Here is a 20,179-nt window from a genome sequence, read left to right on the forward strand (position 1 = left end):
CATTCTATAAGAACACTGGTCTAAAAAATGATAACAGAAGGACATCTGAGGTTCTCTAAATCCATCTCTTAAAATCAAAGTTTATAAGCTTAGCAGCTAAACATTTTTGCTCTTTCAGTTGCTGTGTATGATCTAAGGCAGTGTGGGGGAAGCTATATGCAGCTACTCGGCTGCAGGAGGCAACAAATAATGATGTTTCAAAAGCATAACTCACCTTCAAAACCTAAGAAACTTAAATCTCACATAGAACACAATTATATTTTATATCAATAGAGAACATTAGAAGACTTGTTTACCTTATTGAATCATATTCAAACTAAAACAAAAAATACACAAATCAAGAAGCGGAGTTTGTGCTTTCACTTGATCAAGAATGTGATGATACCAGCTTATAGGCAATCTTCACTTGATGCTTTAGGCTTGTGAAAAGAAAGTACTATTGTATGTCTAAAGAGCGTGTCAACCAAAAAATTAGGAGACTGCTAAATAAATAACCATCAAAGCTAGAACGGTAAATTAGTGTCTATCTCCCTGTTTTGTTTTGGAAAGCACGTTGCTATGCACTTTCTAGGTCTATTTTTAATAGCTCCCAAACTGGCAGCAAAATACAAGCATTACCAAGTGCTAAAGATGAATCCATTTGCATCATGGAGGACATACCTGGGAATGTCCCAGGGTGGGCCATCTGGAGCTCACTCCGTTCTGGGGGTATTTGATTAATAGAGGAGCAGCGCTAGCTCTGGTGGTGGGAAAAGCCACAGACAACCTTTTGGGAGTGGGGCAAAAACATGCCTATTTTTCCACAATATCTGAATTTACAAACTGCCTAAAATATTAGTATGGAGATACAGATATAGATGGACTTTTGTTTCTGCTATATATTAAAGTCGAAAACACTGTTTTAATATTGAAATTGATATGTCATGCATGTCCGATGTATGTGCCTTTATTTAAGTGACTAATACCACCTCTAATGTGCCTTTAATCTGACCATTTGAGCTGTAAGATGTACTGTAATGAATTGCAAAAATAAAAAACCCCACTTACTTAAAAAATGTAACACACAACGTTTGCACTACAGGAAAAAAAAAGTGAATTTGCCGATCACCATAAAGTTAAAAAAATCTCAGGAAAAACATTTGAGGAATTTAACTCAAGCTTCGTTCCAGAAAAAATATTTTGGTCAACCAAAACAGTAAAAATTGAGGGCAGATGCAGTTTGTGTGCATCATCTTCATGGAGGTCATGCTTAAAGCCAAGGAAGTTAATTGAGGTCATACAAAACAAAAGCATATGGAAAGAAAAGTAAGAATCGCCAACAGAGTGCTTAGCTGGGCAGCCCCAGACGCCAGGCCCACGACAAGGAAATTTGCAAAGTAAGAAAAATTGTACAAAGGAAAAAATGAGAACAAATCAGCGCTTCCCCAAGATATGGCAGTCATTAATATCTGCACATCCTGAATATTTAATATACAAAAGAGGGAAAATAATATTTAGCAACAAAGGGATACAAAATACAACATTAGTAAATACGAAGCTACAAATGTTCCCAAAAGGTGTCAATCAATTTCCATTTCTCACTCACGCTCTTACGGTACATCCTCGGAATACTTTCTAAAAGTTGCCTTAAGCTTAGATTTATGTTGATTGCTATATTTTATTTTACTGCACTATACATTATTGCTTTACCCTTCACTACGTAAAAGAAAACAAAAAAAACAAAAACAAAAACAAAACAAAAAAAAAAAAAGGCAAGTCAGGCCTGAACAGATTAGCTTGTGATGGAGTAGAAATGGCCCTGCTTTAAACACAAGACTCCCATCAAGTTTCTAGTCCTTTCTGAATAGATGGTTAAGATACTAAGCCATCTTTGAAGGTAGATGTAAAACCCAGAGACTTATGGGATAAGACCTCTTTGTACAGCATTATGTGATTTATTCCTTAACTCCCAATACCAAAAAACAGCTTTTTAGGGTATATGCACTAGGTAATGGCAAATTCCAGCAAGCCACCCTACAGGGAAGCTGGCCCTGCATAATGATCCTAGAGTTCCTATTGCTCAAGTGACCTTTCACTAGACTACAAGATGGGTGTATATTGTCACTGAACCTCTGTCCAGCATGGGCATTCGAGTCATCAATGAAGACCATCCTTATGGAGTGGTACTCCTGTTCCCTATACATGTGGAGTGTTATGCAGAAGAGAGTTACTATTATCTGTGATGGACAACTTGATGTTATCCCGTTTTCATTCTTTTTTGCTATTCAAAACAGCCCTGGTATAAATTATGCAGGTGATGAGACTGGTGATCGATATCAGATCTAAAGAATCAGAAAATATATATTCTTATTTTCTAGATGCCTAAAATTATCATAAAAATAGATTTGCCTCTGCTAGGCTTCAAGAAAAAAAGAAAAAAAGTCTACATTTCTCAGCTATGGATACACAATAAAGACGGCAGAAGAGCCTAAGCCGTTTCAGCATTGTATGGTTGGACCTTAATGGAATCTTTCACAAGTGGCGGGGGTTAATAAACATCTTTCCAGCTATTTCAGTATGGAAAATTGCTGGCAAAAAAGAGGAAAACTGAGAAGTCATGTGGCTATAATTATTAGCAGGCAGGGAAGAGAGTTTTTTTCTGCAGCTCTGTGGTGAAGTGAAACTCTGTCGTGCTCAGTTCCCAACAGTGTCCATCGCAAAACAACTGCCTCATTAAACCTCTGCAGCAAGATTAATATGCCGTAGCTACACCACATTTATAACTTGGTACTCTATAAAAAGCACATTTAATCATGAGAGCCAGACCTGAGATACAGAAGTACAACTATAAAAACTTCTGCTGGTACAATGCTTACCTCTCCGCGACCTGCTTAAAACACAGTGCATAAAAACCGTGCTTTCAGTCTTTTTATTTCAAAACCTGACTAGAGGCAAAAATTCCACTCATCATTTACTGGAACCTTTTAAATCAGAACCAGGTAGCAAATGTTCAGGGAATGCAAGCAACGGCCAATTTTAAAGAGCAAAAAGGGCATTTCTAAAAATATTTCACTCTACTGTACATCCATTTTAGAAAATTCTTTATTGTCTATCGTGCGACCGAGGATTCATGAGGTTTAGTCAAAAAGACACTGATTACGTCTGGATACGTAACTAAGCTGAACCGCATTTTGGTCTCTTGGTTTCCACCATATGTTTCCGTAGACCCTTCTTGGCTGTCTGTCATTAAAATATATATATATATATATATATATATATATATATATATATATATATATATAATAACAAAATGAAGACTTAAAAAGGTTCACAGGATGATATTTTATTTAAGGACAGATTTCAAGACAACCTCTGTATGATTAAATATGCAGTACGTAGAAAAGGCCTAAAAACATGGAAGCTAGGTACCAAAATATGACAAATGGATGATGGGAATAACCCCTGTCACAACCCATGAAACAGTAGTTACTTATGCCGATAAAACGCCTTTTATGAATTTATGAAGAGCTCTAAATGGTTGTAGCTTCTACCTCAACATTATGAAATAAGATTTAACACAAGGGGGGGTTAAAAAAAAGGCACTCTGTAGTCTGTACCACTACCTCATATGTTTTCTAACTATTGATTTAAAATGTGCAGTATTACTGTAGGAAACTACTGACCAACATATTGAAAGCTTTAGAACAGTGGGACATTAAAAGGTAAATACTATATCTATATAATACAACACCCACCTGGGGTGAGAGATGCACCTTAATAACAAAAAAAAACCTCTACAGACGTTTTAAAGAAAGTCAGTACCCAAAACAATGTTTTTGTGCTTTTATATCTTCTGCAGAATTACAGCGATAAATCTGACAGATCAAAGGGGAGAAACAGCATTTATTGTAGTATATAAAATTACTTAAACATCACCTAAGCCACAGAAAAATAACTCTACATGAACATGAGTGATATGATTAAAGAAGAGAAATAACATTCAACAAACCAAGTTAATCTGAATAAAACTACATGGTGACACAGGTGAGAAACCTAGGTAAATTAACTAATTGACCCGAATGGTGTTCCCTACAAAAAAACCCATATTATCATCTTCTATTAATTTTAGACGGGATGATATACTGCAGCTTCTCCTAAAAAGGTATTTTTTTTTTTTTTTTTAATTTCCTCCAGAACTACAGGTAAAGTACTGTAATATGTATTCTTCATTGGTATAGCTGCATGGACATTAAACTGTCCTTTTAATAGTATTTGTTGCATACGTCCAAGACGTATCAACCAGAATACCAATCAAGGTTCACTGACTGTGGTCTGGTCCTACTTGCTGTGATCTTGCACTTTTGCATTTATTATCTATTGATTTGTTTGTTTTTTATTATTTATAGTGCCATTATATTCCATCTATAAATGTATGAAGTTAACAAGAAAATGGGACCACAATGGTATGAGCATCCACAGCGACCGTTACAAAGTATGTACAACGAAAAAGGTTATTAGCTATGGAGTAAAATAATTTGAACTAAAGCTGCTGGCCTATATCAAAAATAATATTATTCCTAGGTTATTGAAACTGGTGAAAATCTAGAATGCTTTATTAGCACATTTTCTCAGGATCTTTTTGGATGAATAGGTACTCTTATTTACTCTTTGTGAATAAGTGTTTAGCAGGTTATCCTGGTAGCATAAGCAAAAGGGAGGAAACTGGTACCATAGCCTGTCTAGCGGTGTTGACATTCTTAGTTATGGGATCATAAAAGATGCTTCATCATGTCCTTCAAATGAAATCCAGTACTACCTCTACCTCCATTTTTGCTGTATCTTGCTCTGCTTTAGTCCCTTTACAGATCGCTGACTAGACCTCACCAAGACTAGCGTGTGCCACCGTGCCATACTAGAGACCACATTTCTACAAGTCAAAAAAGGGGCTACTAAAAAGGGGCTTACAGTTTTATATCATATCAGGAAAGGCTAAAATATCTCAATGTATGCAGTGCAAAGAAAGACCGAATAGAGGAACATTTTGGCCCCAATGTCACCTTTTAATTCTTCATGGACTCCGGCACATTTTACATCCACAATTGGTGTCTTTAGTTATTGGAGGCAGAAAATAAACGTTCTACTAAAAGCAGCAAGCAGTAACTATATTTCTTGTATATTTGCAGCAGCATCAGTAAGAGTAGCAGCAGCAGCTAACTTGCATATGTTAGTAAGACATCAGTTTCCAAATGCTATTGTCTGCAGCTTCTCCCATCATTTCAATGGAAGCTCAGCTCCCATATAATAAAATAAGAGTGCTATTGCATATGAGCAAGAATCATCCTTGCTTTTATTTGAGACAGCTCGAGGTGGAGTTCAATGGAAGAGACGTCTCATTTTCAAATGACGACTAAAGAGCATATACACGGATTCTTATGCATTAAAACGCATTGAATACAAACAAAAGGGATCCCAACACGCATTTAACATGGACACAAGATTGGAGTGGATCTTTAACATACAGGAGCAGAAATAAAGGAAAGATGTATATTTCAAAAGGGCAGAAATATCAAAGTACCGCAATATTAAAGAGTATTTTTGCAATCATACGGTGAGGGATTTTAAGCAAGCATTGGGTAGGCGTAAGACTACTTTGAATATAGGACAGGTTCTGGGTCCCAGTAAGGTTTTAAGTCTTGCAGCAAATAAACTAAGACTCTTTACTGCCATCATTTTTTTTCTAAATGGTTAATGCTAAATTAAATGTAGGTAAAACATATGAAACTATCATATTTAAAAATTATACATGAAATATTCTCAAAAAATATAACGTAAAAGTGTAAAGTCTGAGCTTAGATTATAGAATTTACAATAACAAATAAGTTTTCAAAAACTATCAATTGCGGGACCTCTATAGTGTACATAGTAGGAAACAAAGTAGTATGCTATAGTTTGTAAAATACAGAATAAGATGCACAATAGGTATAATATACAGCACGATCTCATCTAGAGAGCAATACATAATATGTTTTATGTTACACGCTTTTTACCTCTGTTATAGGTACTTTTACCATGCTAGAAGTTTTATGCATGGTTGAAAGGGGGGGGGGGGGACACAACCACCCAGACTAGCTTATAGTACTAATTTAGAAAGCTTCACTGCATAAACTTTAATGTAGTATCATTCAACTAAAACATGGGTAAATTGGAGGGGGGGGGTTATCCCATGAGCATTCCAGACTAGTTTGATTGTATATGCTTCATATAGCAACAACGATGGGATGAAAAAAAAAATAAAAAAAAAATAAAAAAAAAATAGACACACCAAAATATGTATTATAATAAATGAAAATATACACAAATGTGAGAATGAAATCCTGTTCAACTACTTGCAAAAGTAATGCACTAAGAATTTCTATATAAAATCTACAACATATGAAAATCTTTAGATGATTTTTGTTATATAGAATTTTCTAATTAAAAATTAAAGCATGGAACAAGCAACTGTAGTTTCAAAAGCTTTAATGCGTTCTAATAACCTTCTTCTAGAATAAGAAAAACCCAAATAAATAGCGAAAGATTCAACAATAATTGCCCACTGCGTTGTCTGGGACATAACATATCATGGGTCTTCTAGCCCAGGACAAGGCCAAAAATCACACGTTATTTCATCTAAAATGGTTTCATCTCTTCCTTTACTGGTAGTCACCCACCCCTCTTTATAGATTTCCAAAGTATACAATCTATCTAATTCAAGGTATTCAGTTCCAAAAAAAAAAAAAAAAATGCTAAATGTGTGAACAGTGAAACCTATAAATTATTTTACTGAAGCTATGCTACGCTCCTACGTTTTCTACACAATACGAAAAGTTATGCATATGCGTAATAATAGAATATATAAAATGCAAAGTAATGACACATGTAACTACATTTTACACAGATGACCTCACATGGCATCTAAAATTTGTGTCTAGTTCATTGCTATGTGTTAAATCTCAACCCTTTTTAAAATATTCAGGAGAGATGGGATTCTTAAATATTAAATGACCAACTTTATACAGAAATCTAGGGTTTCAAATGTGACCCAAAGCTTCAAGAAAATGCTAGGTTTGAGAAAAGATGAATTCTTCAGTCATAAACAAATCACAGAGAAGACATTCTACCTTCTATTGTCTGCCTGTCTCTATGGCCTCTCGATTCCCATATGTACCAAGTGCTTTCTCTAAGAAAGAAGAGGGCATGTAAGCAAATAGGGAAAACAATAAAAACAGAAACTATATATTTGCGGTTTAATTTATCACCACAGATTTAAATGATTAGGTAGCACAACTGTACCCACTGAACGTCCGATATCGGAGGTGTAAACAAAGTCTGATCATGTTCCTTGTGTTGTGTTCTCACTGGAAACTCTGCTGCTATTCCCATTTTCAGGGTAGGAGTTGATCTTAATGATAGTTGCATATACTAGCCGATATACCACACAAACTTCTTACCAGGCCCACCCACTTCTTTACTTTTGGGGAACAAAGCACGGGGTCACTGGTATCGGCAAAGCAACTCTAGTAATGTGAACGTTGTCGGTTTAAATCATTAAGTATAGAGTTAGTTCCATAACAGTGTAACAATTCTCATTATATATCCATTTCAACACTGTATTCTTACGTCAAGCAGCGTTAGGAAATAATTTTATAAGAAACGTGGCAGACCAAAAAGGATCTAATATAATAAGTTACCAAGCAGCTAAGCCCTGTAGGCCTTGGGAGTTATTCAGCTGGGATCCTGGCATTATTACACTAAATATAAATACATCGAAATTGTGCCTACAACTAGAGTACACCCAATAAGAGGTCACAGATATAGAAGGTAAAGAAGGTAAAATAAATAAAATTTCATGTTTTAAACTGGACTTACCACCTACAACTGTATAGACTAAATCCTGCAAAACATAGCGATGGCTATGAGATATTAGCATTACAATGGGCGTCTATAGACACGGCAGAATGGACAATATGTAAAAGTATTGTGGCAAACAGATGTTTACTAAAACGCTCAACTATCTTATAAAATGATACTGATTGGGAATAAAAAACGCTCAATTAATTGAACAGATTTTTTTTATGAATAAAAAAAAAAAGTTCTTGTAATCCTCTCTTTAACAGATGTTTGCAGAAGGTACACAAGTGGTTAGTCCACAGTTCTTTATAAAATAGTGCTATGGCTCTCTGGCTACTGGTATTTGTCAGAACTTGTCTTAATTACACTATAAACTTTAAGTTTCTGAAGTGCTGGGCACATGGCTTCATATAAAATCACTAGTTGGATAAGAGAAGTCTCAGTTGAGTAGCTTCCAGGCACAATGATCTGCAGAAGGCACGATGTGGGACAGCAAGCGAAAGAAAAATCTCAGACATGTTTCCCCACAAAAGCATTGCAATCCAACACTTTTTCACTTTGTTCTGAATCATATGTTAGGACAGAATACGCAGACATCATAAAAAAAGCAGCAAGGTTCTATATTCTCAATCAGACCTCCTCTTTAATTTGTCTATGTAAAATAACTCTAAATTAAACATTTAATACAAGACCATCAAAAAGTGTATCTTTTGGGGAGAAACTCAATTTATGAGGGGATCAGAACTTCTCATAGCCGATAATGCTTTTCAATAGAATTAGCAACATAACAAAACAGCTAATATTATAGCTGAAAAAATTATAACTCCTTTAAAGCTCAAGATATTTTCACTCACTGTTACTACTACGCATTTTTTTGTTGGAGAGCGATCTTCGACAAGTGGCTTAAAAAACCCACCTTCTTAATCTAAAAATAAAAATGCTCTGTCTCTCTCAGGCAGGATTTGGTGACGTTAACATAATGAAAGTTCCAGTCCAACAAGAAGTGGCATTTTGGTCAACCCAAGCAGAGCTGTCCCGAAGCAGGTTGCCGGTAGAGATATGACTCAAAAGATACAGACCTTTATCACAGCTCACATGTGACCACCTCGCGGCGCATTGAACCCGATCACTGCAAGGTGGACAGATGGGTAAAGAAGGTGGGTGGTCCTGCCCTGCCTCTTACTACACCCTGGCCATGCCCGCATTCCCACCCCTACTAGGTGTCTTGATTTAGACACATGAAACGTTGAGGGGTACAAAGTAGTTTCAATGTAGTTTCTGTGCTGGTTGGATATAAAATGTTATACAAAAAGTGGTTTCAATACCATCCTCTACTTTGTAATGATTTGGTAGAACATACTCTCTCAAGGGTAGAAAAGTGTTCATATTCAGCTAAGCCACTCTAATACTGACTGTGAAATTAGCAACCGTAGTGCATCATAGATATGATCTGAAAATTCTCAGATAAAAATGTAAAAAAAAAACAAAAAAAAAAAACCCTACAGCTGCATGATACAGTTGGAAAAAATAAGGGATCAGTTCTTCTTATTATTACTACCTTTTATTTACATAGCACCAATATCTTCTTACAGTACATACATTCAAAGGGTATGGGAAAACTAGAATTGACAGAGGAGCACAAAGCAATACATTGAGTAAGGAGGGCCCTGCTCCCAAGCTCACATTCTAGTGATTTGCACCTAATACGGAATCGAGATGGAATGATTTCTAAACAAAACAGGTCAGCTACTAAGTTAAATGCTCTAAATTATAATATATAAATGGATTTAGGTGGTATGGTTCATAAGTCCTGTATTAATTGCTTCCATTATAGTAAGTAGTATAATATGCTTTTTAATTATTCTTTTTAGCCATGTTTGCATACCATTGATGAAGCTTTATTACAGCATCTTTAGTCGTTTAGTTTTGTGTAGCCCTATAAATATTTTATGCAAATATATTTTCTCATATATATATATATATATATCTATCTCGATTTTACACATTCATACACATGCATATATTGAACAAACATTGAACTGCCTTTGCTGCCCTACTACTGTAAGCCATGTTTGAATCAATACAGAACATATTTTAGAAAGCAACAAACAATGAAAACCAGCTCATTCTGTAGCTGCATTTAATCCCTATGTAACTGAAACACAAGGCCATATTTTGAATTTAATTGAAATGGGATTAGGGTCTTGTATTTTTCCCTAGCGGGACTAGTGATGACCTTTGGCAGCTTTGTACGAACCAATGGAAAACTATAACACATTCGGGGGTGCATTCAAAAATGAATTTGCAGGGAACCATTTTGATTGCCAAGATATCCTCATTCACTCACAAGCTATTGCAGCCTGAAACTATTCATTTTCAGCACCGAACAAAATACAGTTTAAATCCTCGCTGTAGCGTCAGACATTAAATCCATATGGAAACAATTAATGAGATACAGACGTCTACAAATGCATTCTGGAACATATCTGGTCTTAGATTCTAAGTGGAAAAACTTTAGTATTCCCAAAGAAAAAAAAATCAGAACACTGAACTGTTATGGCAAAGAATGGGAACACAGACAGTTATGAAAGAAATATCTTTGTTCAGAGAGGTGATACCTCCCCATTGCGGAGCTGATTGGAGTGAAATCTAGATTTTCTGAAGAAAAAAGAAAAAAAAACAAAAAAACATCACTGTAGAGAAATAACTCATGCATACACACAATCAAATATGACTACACTGGTATCATAATGTGTAGGAACAAGCGATGTCAAAATAAAACAATTACCAAATAATGCAGAAAAGCGGGTGACGATAAAGTAGGTTCGTAGAAGGGATCACAAATCTAAAAAGGATGATGTTTGGGGCCAAGGAAGGATTAAAATGAGGAAAAAAGAAGATACAGAGGAAATGAAAGAAATGAAAAGTGATCTGACTGCATTTCTATTAGCCGACCACATTTTCCTATGCAACATATTGTATTCCTCAAGCGTTGCCATGGAATGTCTAGTTACTGGATCATGGGCTTTCTGAATTTTATGAAAACCATACAATACTGGACACAACAAGTCTGACTTTTAGAGATGTCCATTTCAAAATGGAAAAGACAACTTCAGGGTTAATTAAGGTCAAATGAGAACACTACTACCACCATTACCAGCAAAGGAAAAACGCTGTTTCTAAGCTATTTGAAACACGTGAACAATACAATATTGGTAAAAGGGGGGAAAACAAAAGCTAATTGTCTTGTAGCCGGTTAATATTTTCTTTATATCAAGCATACATGTTTGGAGAGACTATCACACAAGCTGTAGGTGCCCCAGTAAATATTTATCACAACCTGTAGAAGTAGGAGCTTTAATGGAAGATAAAAGTTAATATACCGAAAACCCTGTATTCTTATATTTCGACTGTATTATACAATATGGTCAAATTTACGCAATAACATTTTTGCAGTTCACAAAATGGAAAAGAATGAGATGTACAAGAAAAAAACAAAATGTAGAAACAGAAGTGAAGAAATAGCAGATTAGAACCGTTCGGCCCATCTAGTCTGCCCATTACTTCTGCTATGAAGACTCCATTTGGTCTTGACTTCAATGCAGAATTGCAATATTCCTATCCCATTCATGTTTAAAATTTCCTCACTAAAAATATTCTATCGCTTCCGCCAGGAATCTGTTCCAATTAACCACCATGCTTTCAGTAAAGAAAAAAAAATTATACATATTTACATAATGGAAAGTTTAAAAGTTATATTTTCTTATTTCTTTAAAATGGATTTCTCAAAAAACAAAAAGGAGGAAAAAAAAAATCCTGTGAATAATTAAAAAGTGACCGAAGCCATCATGACCACCACGGCAGAAAAATCAAATCCTTAGCTGGCTCAAAGTTCGCTTCCCAGTCCTAGGTTTAATCAGTACAAAGCAATTCTGGAACCTCTTAACCTACCACAACTTATTCACTGAAAATCGCAGAAGTCAAACGTTTAACCCTTTACAAGCAAGGATGGATGAGCTACAAAGAAAGCGTTGCACAGACCAGTGCTACACAAACAGATGGTCTTCGAGAATTATGGGCATGTGTGTGTATTTGAGATTTTGCAAAAACAAAAGGAACTAATTGTCGCTACGCTGGATAAGTGCTTATTACCTATGTTGCATTAATATAAATAATATATGTATAGGCACGCACACATGCAAGAAAACAAAAGACATAGAAACTGACACCATTTCTAGAGCAAGATTTCTTTCTGCAATGTAAGCAAATTATAACAGTAACTACCTTCATAGATTGCCTCTTCATGAAAAATCTAAACTTTTAAACCAGTGACTGTTCCCAAAAATGGATTCTTACAAGCCGCTTCTTACGCACATATTGATACTTTTATAAACCCCACCCCATTGATTAATTTATGATTGCGGTAATTAATAATGAATAAAGGGTACATGTTTTGTAACCGATAATAAAAAGACATAGCAACTTATAGGAGAAGAAAGTTTACACTCCAGGTGCTTAACCATGGTCAACACACGATGTAGATCCGTGGTAATAAATCTCCACCTCTATTTTTCTTGCAATTGGGAAAAGATGCCGTGACAAGCAGTTTTGACAAGAAATAACCATGCATCATATTAAATACTAATCTATGCTTAACAGTTGATAACACACAAAAAAAACAAAAACAAAAAAAAACACACTCAAGCTGAACTATTACATTGTTGCCGCTATATATATTCCATCCCAACTAAAAATAAAAAATAAAAAGTTAAGTGTAATTTTTTTTCTAGAAAAAAAAAAATACATTGTACAACTCAAAAAAAAGAAACACTAGAGGGTTTTCTTTTTTAGGGGGGGGGGGTGATCACAGGGCATCAAAAAGCAGAAGGAGGAGACAGAGGTGTCATTTCAACATCCTTGATTTGTTTTAGACAAACATCACATGTGGTAATGAATTAACCTTAAATGAATACTCAAAGCACGCAACCATTTGATGACACTGATTGCTTGTCATATACGACACATAAAGGCCACGTACATAGATGTACAAAAGGCATTAAGAGAGGCTGTTCTGACTTCTTGAAAACCCCTTGTCTGAACCTGCCATTATGTTGATGCCTTCAAGGACGCATTAACGTACAGTTTGATGTCATTGCAACGTCCAAACGCAAACTCTAGCTTAATCGTCTGGATATTTTTAATTTAAAAAAGGAAAAAACAAACAGCAACAAATATAAAGCAAAACACACATCTTTAAAATATCATGAAAATGAAGAGTTACCTACAGCTAAATTTTGGGTTCTCCAGAATGGTAAATGCAGAACGCTTAAATCTCTGTGCCCCCTCACCTTCTTAAAATATATTCAAATAAATGTGAATTGTGCTCAACTTCCCATAAAAGAACCCAAAGCAATGATTTTCTCTCGAAGGTTTTAAACAGGGCCGTTTAACACTAAACAAGATACATCTACAACCGTACGTCTAGATTAGCTTCTACCACAGGACTGCCAACTTGAGAGAATATGGTATTAAATTCCTGAAGCACCTACATTCCAAAGATAAATGTACATTAATAGAAGAGCAGTCCACGTTCGGGCTAATAATCAGAGCTAAAATCTTCCATCATATTGAGCGAAGAGCCTAACCTGAGCACGTTTTTTTCTTCCTCATATAGAGAGAGGAATCAAGGCAAATAGCAGAAGAACATACTGCTTGGGATTTCTCTATACGACAAATATTTAGCAGAAAATGTTGTCGTGTATGAAGCTGCTCTAGACACGTAAACACACACAAAAAAAATTAAAATCGGGCAATTAATCTAGAAAAACAAAATACACTTATCCGTCACGTTATTTCCTTCACTCTATTCATTCTAGATTTGTGTTTTGGTTAAACAATATAGTGTAATTTCTTTAAATTCTTGAAACACTTTATTTGCAGTATTACGAATAAGTTAGCATTTTTTTTTTTTTTAACTGTACAATTCTAGAAGTGTAATAGATATTTTTAGACAAGAACTGGGGGGTTTTTACATCATGATTTTGAAAGTAATGGGTGACATTGCTACAGTTTGATTAAATATACAAATATGTTAGCTGTCTAAACAAAAAGTGTCACAACTAGAATATGACGGGCTTTCAGCCGTCAAGAGACGGGAACAGTGAAGGGGTTAAAGAGTGGTAAAGTGCTGGAATTCTATGCTGGAGAGCAGACTCCTTCTACATTCCAGAGGGCCAAGCACAGCATTAGTGCAACCACAACAAGCTACCCTTTGTCTTCTCTCCACTCCCCAGGCAGTCTAACACACACCAGTACCGACACAGAGCCCGGGTACTTATTTTCAAGAGAAAACCTCTTTAATGCTCTTAACTTTAGAGCTTACTGACAACCCCCCCTATTGCTTACATTACCCCCCACCCCATCTAATGAAAACAAAGTAGCAACCAATGTTTACAAATCCAATGCATAAAGGGGAAAGGAAAGAAGACACATCAATCACGTTATGTTTACTATTCTAGATCATCAAAGCCTTTCTAGAGGAAATTCTAGTTCTACATTAAGGATAAACATCTATATTAATGTAATCTGAATAAATAATGCTGATTCTGAGACCCCTTGCACTAGATGAAGGTTGAGAGGGGTATTCCTTTCCCCTAGACTGGTATAGATGTATCAGTAACAGTCCAGAAGTAATGTCCTTCCAGACAGTGTGAAGTGGTAAATGGGCAACCCCCTCTTTCCATGCTCCTCAACTTCCCTCACACAGGCTCAGGCAGCAGGCGAGCCGCCCGGCAGTCACGTGACCAGACGCTCCAAAACTCCCAACATTCCAACACAGTATTCTGGAGCTCAAACTCCAGAATCAATAAACTTTTTTTTTTACGTATATATATATAGAATCATAACCCCCACATCTCCTAAATCAAAAGTAAAAAAGAAAAAAAAAACTGCTCCAAAAATACAATAATTATTTTCTTTAATGGGGGATGGGTCGAGATGAAAGAAGAAAAAAAATCTAACTTTTGTTTTTTGTTCTGGAAAACAAAGACAGATCGAATGCATTTTGGGGTAGGGTATGTAATATTTAAAGCGTTTAATCCTAGCATATATGGGAGTATACAAAAGGATAACAGTCTAAGTGGAGCCCATCGCCATGCATTGGATTCCATATAAAAGCAAACTGAGATCCAGTAGCAAGAAAAACATCCTCTCTTGAAGAAAGAAGAAAAAAAAACATCCGTAAAACTAGGGCTAGATTGAGCTGGAAGTTTGCATCGCATCCTCCTTTTCTCCCTGAGCCTCGGCTGCTTCAGGATCCCTCCCTGAGCTACTGCATCCCCCGTCTGGATGAACAAGGGAGGGATAAGGAAAACTCGCATTGCTTGCTTCCCCCACCGACAAGGAAAGCAGTTAAAGGTGCATCGCTTTGTCTCTTACCTTTCAGTGATCTTGGTTTAGCTTGCTTGCGGCGAGACATCCTAAAAGCAAGCAGCTGGAGTTGTTCAGTGTCAGCCCGTTAACAACTAAGGCAACAGAAACCGAGGATCCCTTAACAAGAGCACTCTGCTTTCCTGCAGCCTCCCTGTCTGCCCTCTCCACTGGCCAAAAAAAAAAAAAAAAAACACACACCAAGGAGTAAAAAAAAAAAAATATATATATTTTAAGAAAATGTACAAAAAAAATATTAAAATACTACAGTTAAAACTGCTGGTAACAAATGTATGTATTAAAAAAAAAAATCACAAAAATTACATTTTTTCCTATGGGAGATCACTTGTTAAAAATTAAATTAATATAACCCTAAAGCATATCTGCAAACTGCAACAGCAAATCGCTAATAGATCTATGAAATAAAGGGCGAAAAAAATTGATACTTTTTTTTTCACCCCACCAGCTATAGAACTAATATAGGCTAGAAATTCTAAGTGCTGTTGCATAGAGGTGGTGTTTGTTTATTGTTAATATTATGGTTCGGTTGTTGTGGTGTCCAAAGGGAAGGAGGGGGGGTTGATTATTGGGTGGGGGGTATTTTGTTGGGGTTTTTTCTTTTTCTTTTTAAAGAAGGGGGATCTCTTTGCCTGATATCTTGCTCAGAAGGAGCTGGTTGTGCTCCTTGTTTCTGGGAGAGAGGAGGGTAAAAAAAAATGAAAAGTCTACGCCTGGTTTCTGGAGAGGATAGCAGATAGAAGGAGATGTGTGCTGCCTCCACATCACAAACCTGCAAGGTCTTGGACTGCGCTGTCGCTCCGGTAGTCCACATAATAATGGAAAATAGAAGCAAGGCCCCTAAAGCCATCAGGATGGCTCCAGAGGGGGCCCCTAACCCGCAGGGACTCGCTCTGTACGTAATCACTGAGGAAATCATTGTCAGCCTGCCTGCACTCACACACAGACAGAGGGGCATGATTAAAAGCCGAGGGGGACTCAGCCAAGACGTGGACTGGACGCCAAGCAGCTACTCAGACCTGGATCGGGAGTCTCTGCAAAGAGGATCAGAGGATAGGAAAATACAGAGCAAATACTAGCAAGCGCACAAGAGCAGCCCCATCACACACACACACATACTAACACACACACACATACACTGACACACACACTAACATACACCCCCTCACTTCCCTGCCCACTGTGTGTGTGTGTTATTAAAGATACACAATTGCTAGAGATGGACTGCTCCTTCAATCCGATTTTCCTCTCCCCCTCACCGAAGAAAAGAGAGCAGGCATGTAAAGCTATCTAAGAGTGGAAAGGTCCCTCTTCTGGATGGATTGATGTAGAGATGCACAAATAGCACAGACTGAAATCATCTTCATAACTAGTTCTTTTGTTGTTGTTGTTCTGATTGTGATTCCTGCAGTAAGTTAGTCCTTAGGGCTATTTTGTCTTGTCTCATCATCATCTTATCAATCTCCTCCAAAAAAACAAAAAACCTCCAGATATGTTATTTTTTTACTGTGATATGCAATGATGTAAGATATGAGTTTGGTAGCCTTCAAGCAAAGCTTTTCTTTTACAATGCATAGCACACTGTCTAGAATGGGAAAGGGTTAATGGAAGTGAGTTCTGATTTAATGGACAGTGCTTTTCAGTCTTCTTCTAATGCCTTTTATGAGCACACTTCTCAGAGATGGTCTTGGAGGTTTTGTTCTTAGGTAAAATTCCTTATTCTAGAAGAGTGGAATATCATGTACTTTTTAATGATTCCATGTTGATATATTATTGCACCTGGAAAACTTTGAATTCACTTAGTCAGCACTTTTGTTGTGAAATGTAGATGTAACATGCCTTATGGGCTTATTAAAATATTATAGGTTTCCTTGTTTAAGGAAAAAATGCTATAGTGGAATTGAGATAGTACCATGGAAATATAGAATGTTTATATAAAATATTTATACTGTACTGTGAATAATTTGATGTACATTTGTATCTATTAATTATATATATATAAATATCTGTCTAACTGATCTTCATGTATTATAATATGTATAGAGTATAAAATACCGTAAATTAGTTTTGTGTATATATATATATATATATATATATATATATATATACATTAAATCGGTTGCAAATGTACATAATCAGCTATTTCTTGTCAAAGTCGAAGAAAGGGGTTATAAATATAAAGATCTGGGAAAGTGATTTTATTTTAAGTCTGATTATTTGTTTTCGGAATTATTGTATACTTTGAGATGGGAACAACATTAAAGATCTATTCTTTCTTACACGCCTACCATTAATATAGAAATTCAAAAAAAGTATTTTTAAATACAGCGTCAACTTGTTACATACACATACTGCATTATATTAAAAAATGGGAAAATTATATAATTGAGGTGATTCACTGTGGTATGTCCTAAGTATGGAGTAAGGAGAGAAAATAGTGATGTCTTATTACCTCTCATCTAATCGTATGTACTAAGAATTATGTATACAAGGTGAAGCTTTGATGCATAATTCATTTGCTTGTGGTGTCTGGAGCCATGCTGCTGGGGTCTGCGTAGACATCCGCCATGTAGTGTTAGTCGTGTGTTACGCCAGAACATCCTCAATCTGCTACAATAAAAAAAAATATTCCTTCCTTACCCATTGGGTGCCAGTTCCATCCTTAGGGTAATGCTAGTAAATGTATTTTTGGCAGATGAGTGGTTAACGGTAACAATAATGGAAATCCAAAAACAACAAGGACTATTAACACCAATACAGTGTTCTTTCACTTAATAACAACAACCTGTCCTATACTAACTACCAATATCCCAAGGATGGTCTTGTTAGAATATGAAGATACTAAGACACATGCGGTAAAGTTTGTGTCATTGAACAGCCTCTTAATTGAATTAAGTGGGTATTCAATCAAGAACCTGGGGGAAACCAATGTTGGCTGAGTTATAGTGAGATTCCTTTGAGTTAAACAACTTCTATGAGCTTATAATGAAGTTTCAAAATGCTTCTCCCCAAGATGGGACATGTAGGTCCTAGAAGTGGTTAAAACATATCCTGTGAAAAAACCTTACAAAGTGTCTGTTCCTGGGTCAACGCTGCAAATTCAGTTTACAATTGCTTACAGATCTTTTGTCTTCAGCCAGTATACATCCTTGTAGAAACAAGTAAGTATCTAGGGGACCTTAAAGGGACTCCTAGAACAATTGTTGAGCCAGAACTCCAATGCTGCTTTGGAAAAATCTTTGGCCAAAAAAGTGTTGCGTGGATAAGGTAGCGGTAGATTTACCACAGATGGAGACCAACCCGTTGGCATGCCTTCCAACTTTTCAAACAGCCAAACTGGGAGACTTTTATTTTATGGGTCTGGTTAGAGGTATGGCTGGGGGGAGGACTTTACTAAGAATTTGTGTGTGACTTACGGATAGCAATTTCTAATAACTAATAAGGCTTCTGGAACAAGATGTTTTGTTTACACAATTTAATTTAAAAACATATTTGTTTATTATATATTGTTTACATCTATGTCATTGGCGCTGTATAACACTATGAAATGCTCACATCCATCAAACATTCAAAGCTCCTACAAGAAGAGGGACATCATGGGGGAAAAAAGGGATTTGGGTCCTAAAGTGGGACAATCAGGAGGTATGCATTTGCTACCCCGGAGTAATCCCCAAAACAACTATGTTTCCCTTAATTCATTTGCATAGTTCCACTTTTTGGGAAAGCCCAGTGAATTTCACATTTGATTTTGACTGTTCCATATTTTTGAGAAAATGTTTCTTTCTTTTTTTTCATTTTTTTTTTTAAAGAAGTGGCTAAAGATCACAATATTTTCTTTATTTGTGGGAATGCATTCAGAAACATCTGCAGGCTTCAGAAACAAAATTGCTACGCAAAAATAATTCTAAATTGGAACACCCTAGGTACAGATAAATAAAAAAAAGGATCTTTGCAATGTGAAATTCCGTTATTAAAAATCAGAAAAAAATCCTTTTTACCTTGTGCCTCTGGCAAGCTAAATAAGATTGTAAACATCTCGGTGTAAAAAAAAATATATATATATATATGCCTCAAAATGTTTATGTACAGCTCAGTGGGAAACTCGTATTCATCATTATTATAAATATAAAAAAATTATAAAAGTAGACATATATTGAGCATAAGGCAACAGATGTACCCCAAATAACAAAACAATTCATGTCATTACTAGATTTATCTCCGATGCCTCTTGTCAAAACAGAGCAGGCGCTTCAAATAAGGGAATAAGATGAAAACCAAAGATACAGACCGATGTAGCCTTGTAATTAGAATCACTGTTGTTATCCCACTATTGGTATTTTTGATCGCTGAAAGGTGTTTTGTATTTAATTTTATTCACGTACATAAACATCCACCTCCCTTATAGACTCTGCCTGGCGTATAAATATTTGTTTTCTGAATTCGATCAAATTATCCTTGTCATTATTTATAAACTTGAATATTAAATGTAGCCGATCATGCGTGCTAAAGGGATTTTCTTGTATGTGCTGGTCTCCTGCAGCCATTGTTAGGTACGAGAGACCCAGAGAGAGTACGTGTAGGGGGTCAACCACCGAGCTAATTTGATAATACGCAATATAACTAAGGTTTATCTCAGGCTTCGGGATTGTAATCAAGCACAGATTTATAACCTGAGCTACTCTAGGAGCACAATCTGCAGCACACCCCCAGCCTGCTTTGCGTTCCTTGTAATTTAATGTAGAAAGTCATTTTCAATAAAAATACTTTACAGCGTATACCTTTATAACCAGCCTGTGTTGCACTTCTGTTATGGCCTCCCCTGCAGCCTCGAAGGGGCCCCTGACACCCGAGGACGTCTTTAGCA

The 20,179-nt window shown here is 36.1% G+C and overlaps 1 protein-coding gene across 3 annotated transcripts in view; it reads right to left on the bottom strand.

The window, feature by feature from the left end:
• ZNF521 (zinc finger protein 521) overlaps positions 1–16,623 on the bottom strand; it is a 144,915-nt gene extending 128,292 nt beyond the window's left edge. The window contains exons 1-2 of one of the 3 annotated variants that reach the window (XM_053468234.1): positions 16,088–16,623; positions 15,307–15,392 (exon numbers count right to left, since the gene is read on the bottom strand). In XM_053468234.1, the coding sequence (XP_053324209.1) occupies positions 15,307–15,346 (40 nt within the window). In that variant the 5' untranslated portion in view covers positions 15,347–15,392; positions 16,088–16,623. Of the gene's footprint in view, positions 1–15,306; positions 15,468–16,087 lie in introns of all 3 variants that reach the window. The other 2 variants (XM_053468233.1, XM_053468235.1) reach the window with 2 other exon arrangements.
• Between the last annotated feature and the right edge of the window lie 3,556 nt (positions 16,624–20,179).

Source organism: Spea bombifrons, chromosome 5 (genome assembly GCF_027358695.1).
Source record: "Spea bombifrons isolate aSpeBom1 chromosome 5, aSpeBom1.2.pri, whole genome shotgun sequence".
NCBI lineage: Eukaryota > Metazoa > Chordata > Amphibia > Anura > Pelobatidae > Spea > Spea bombifrons.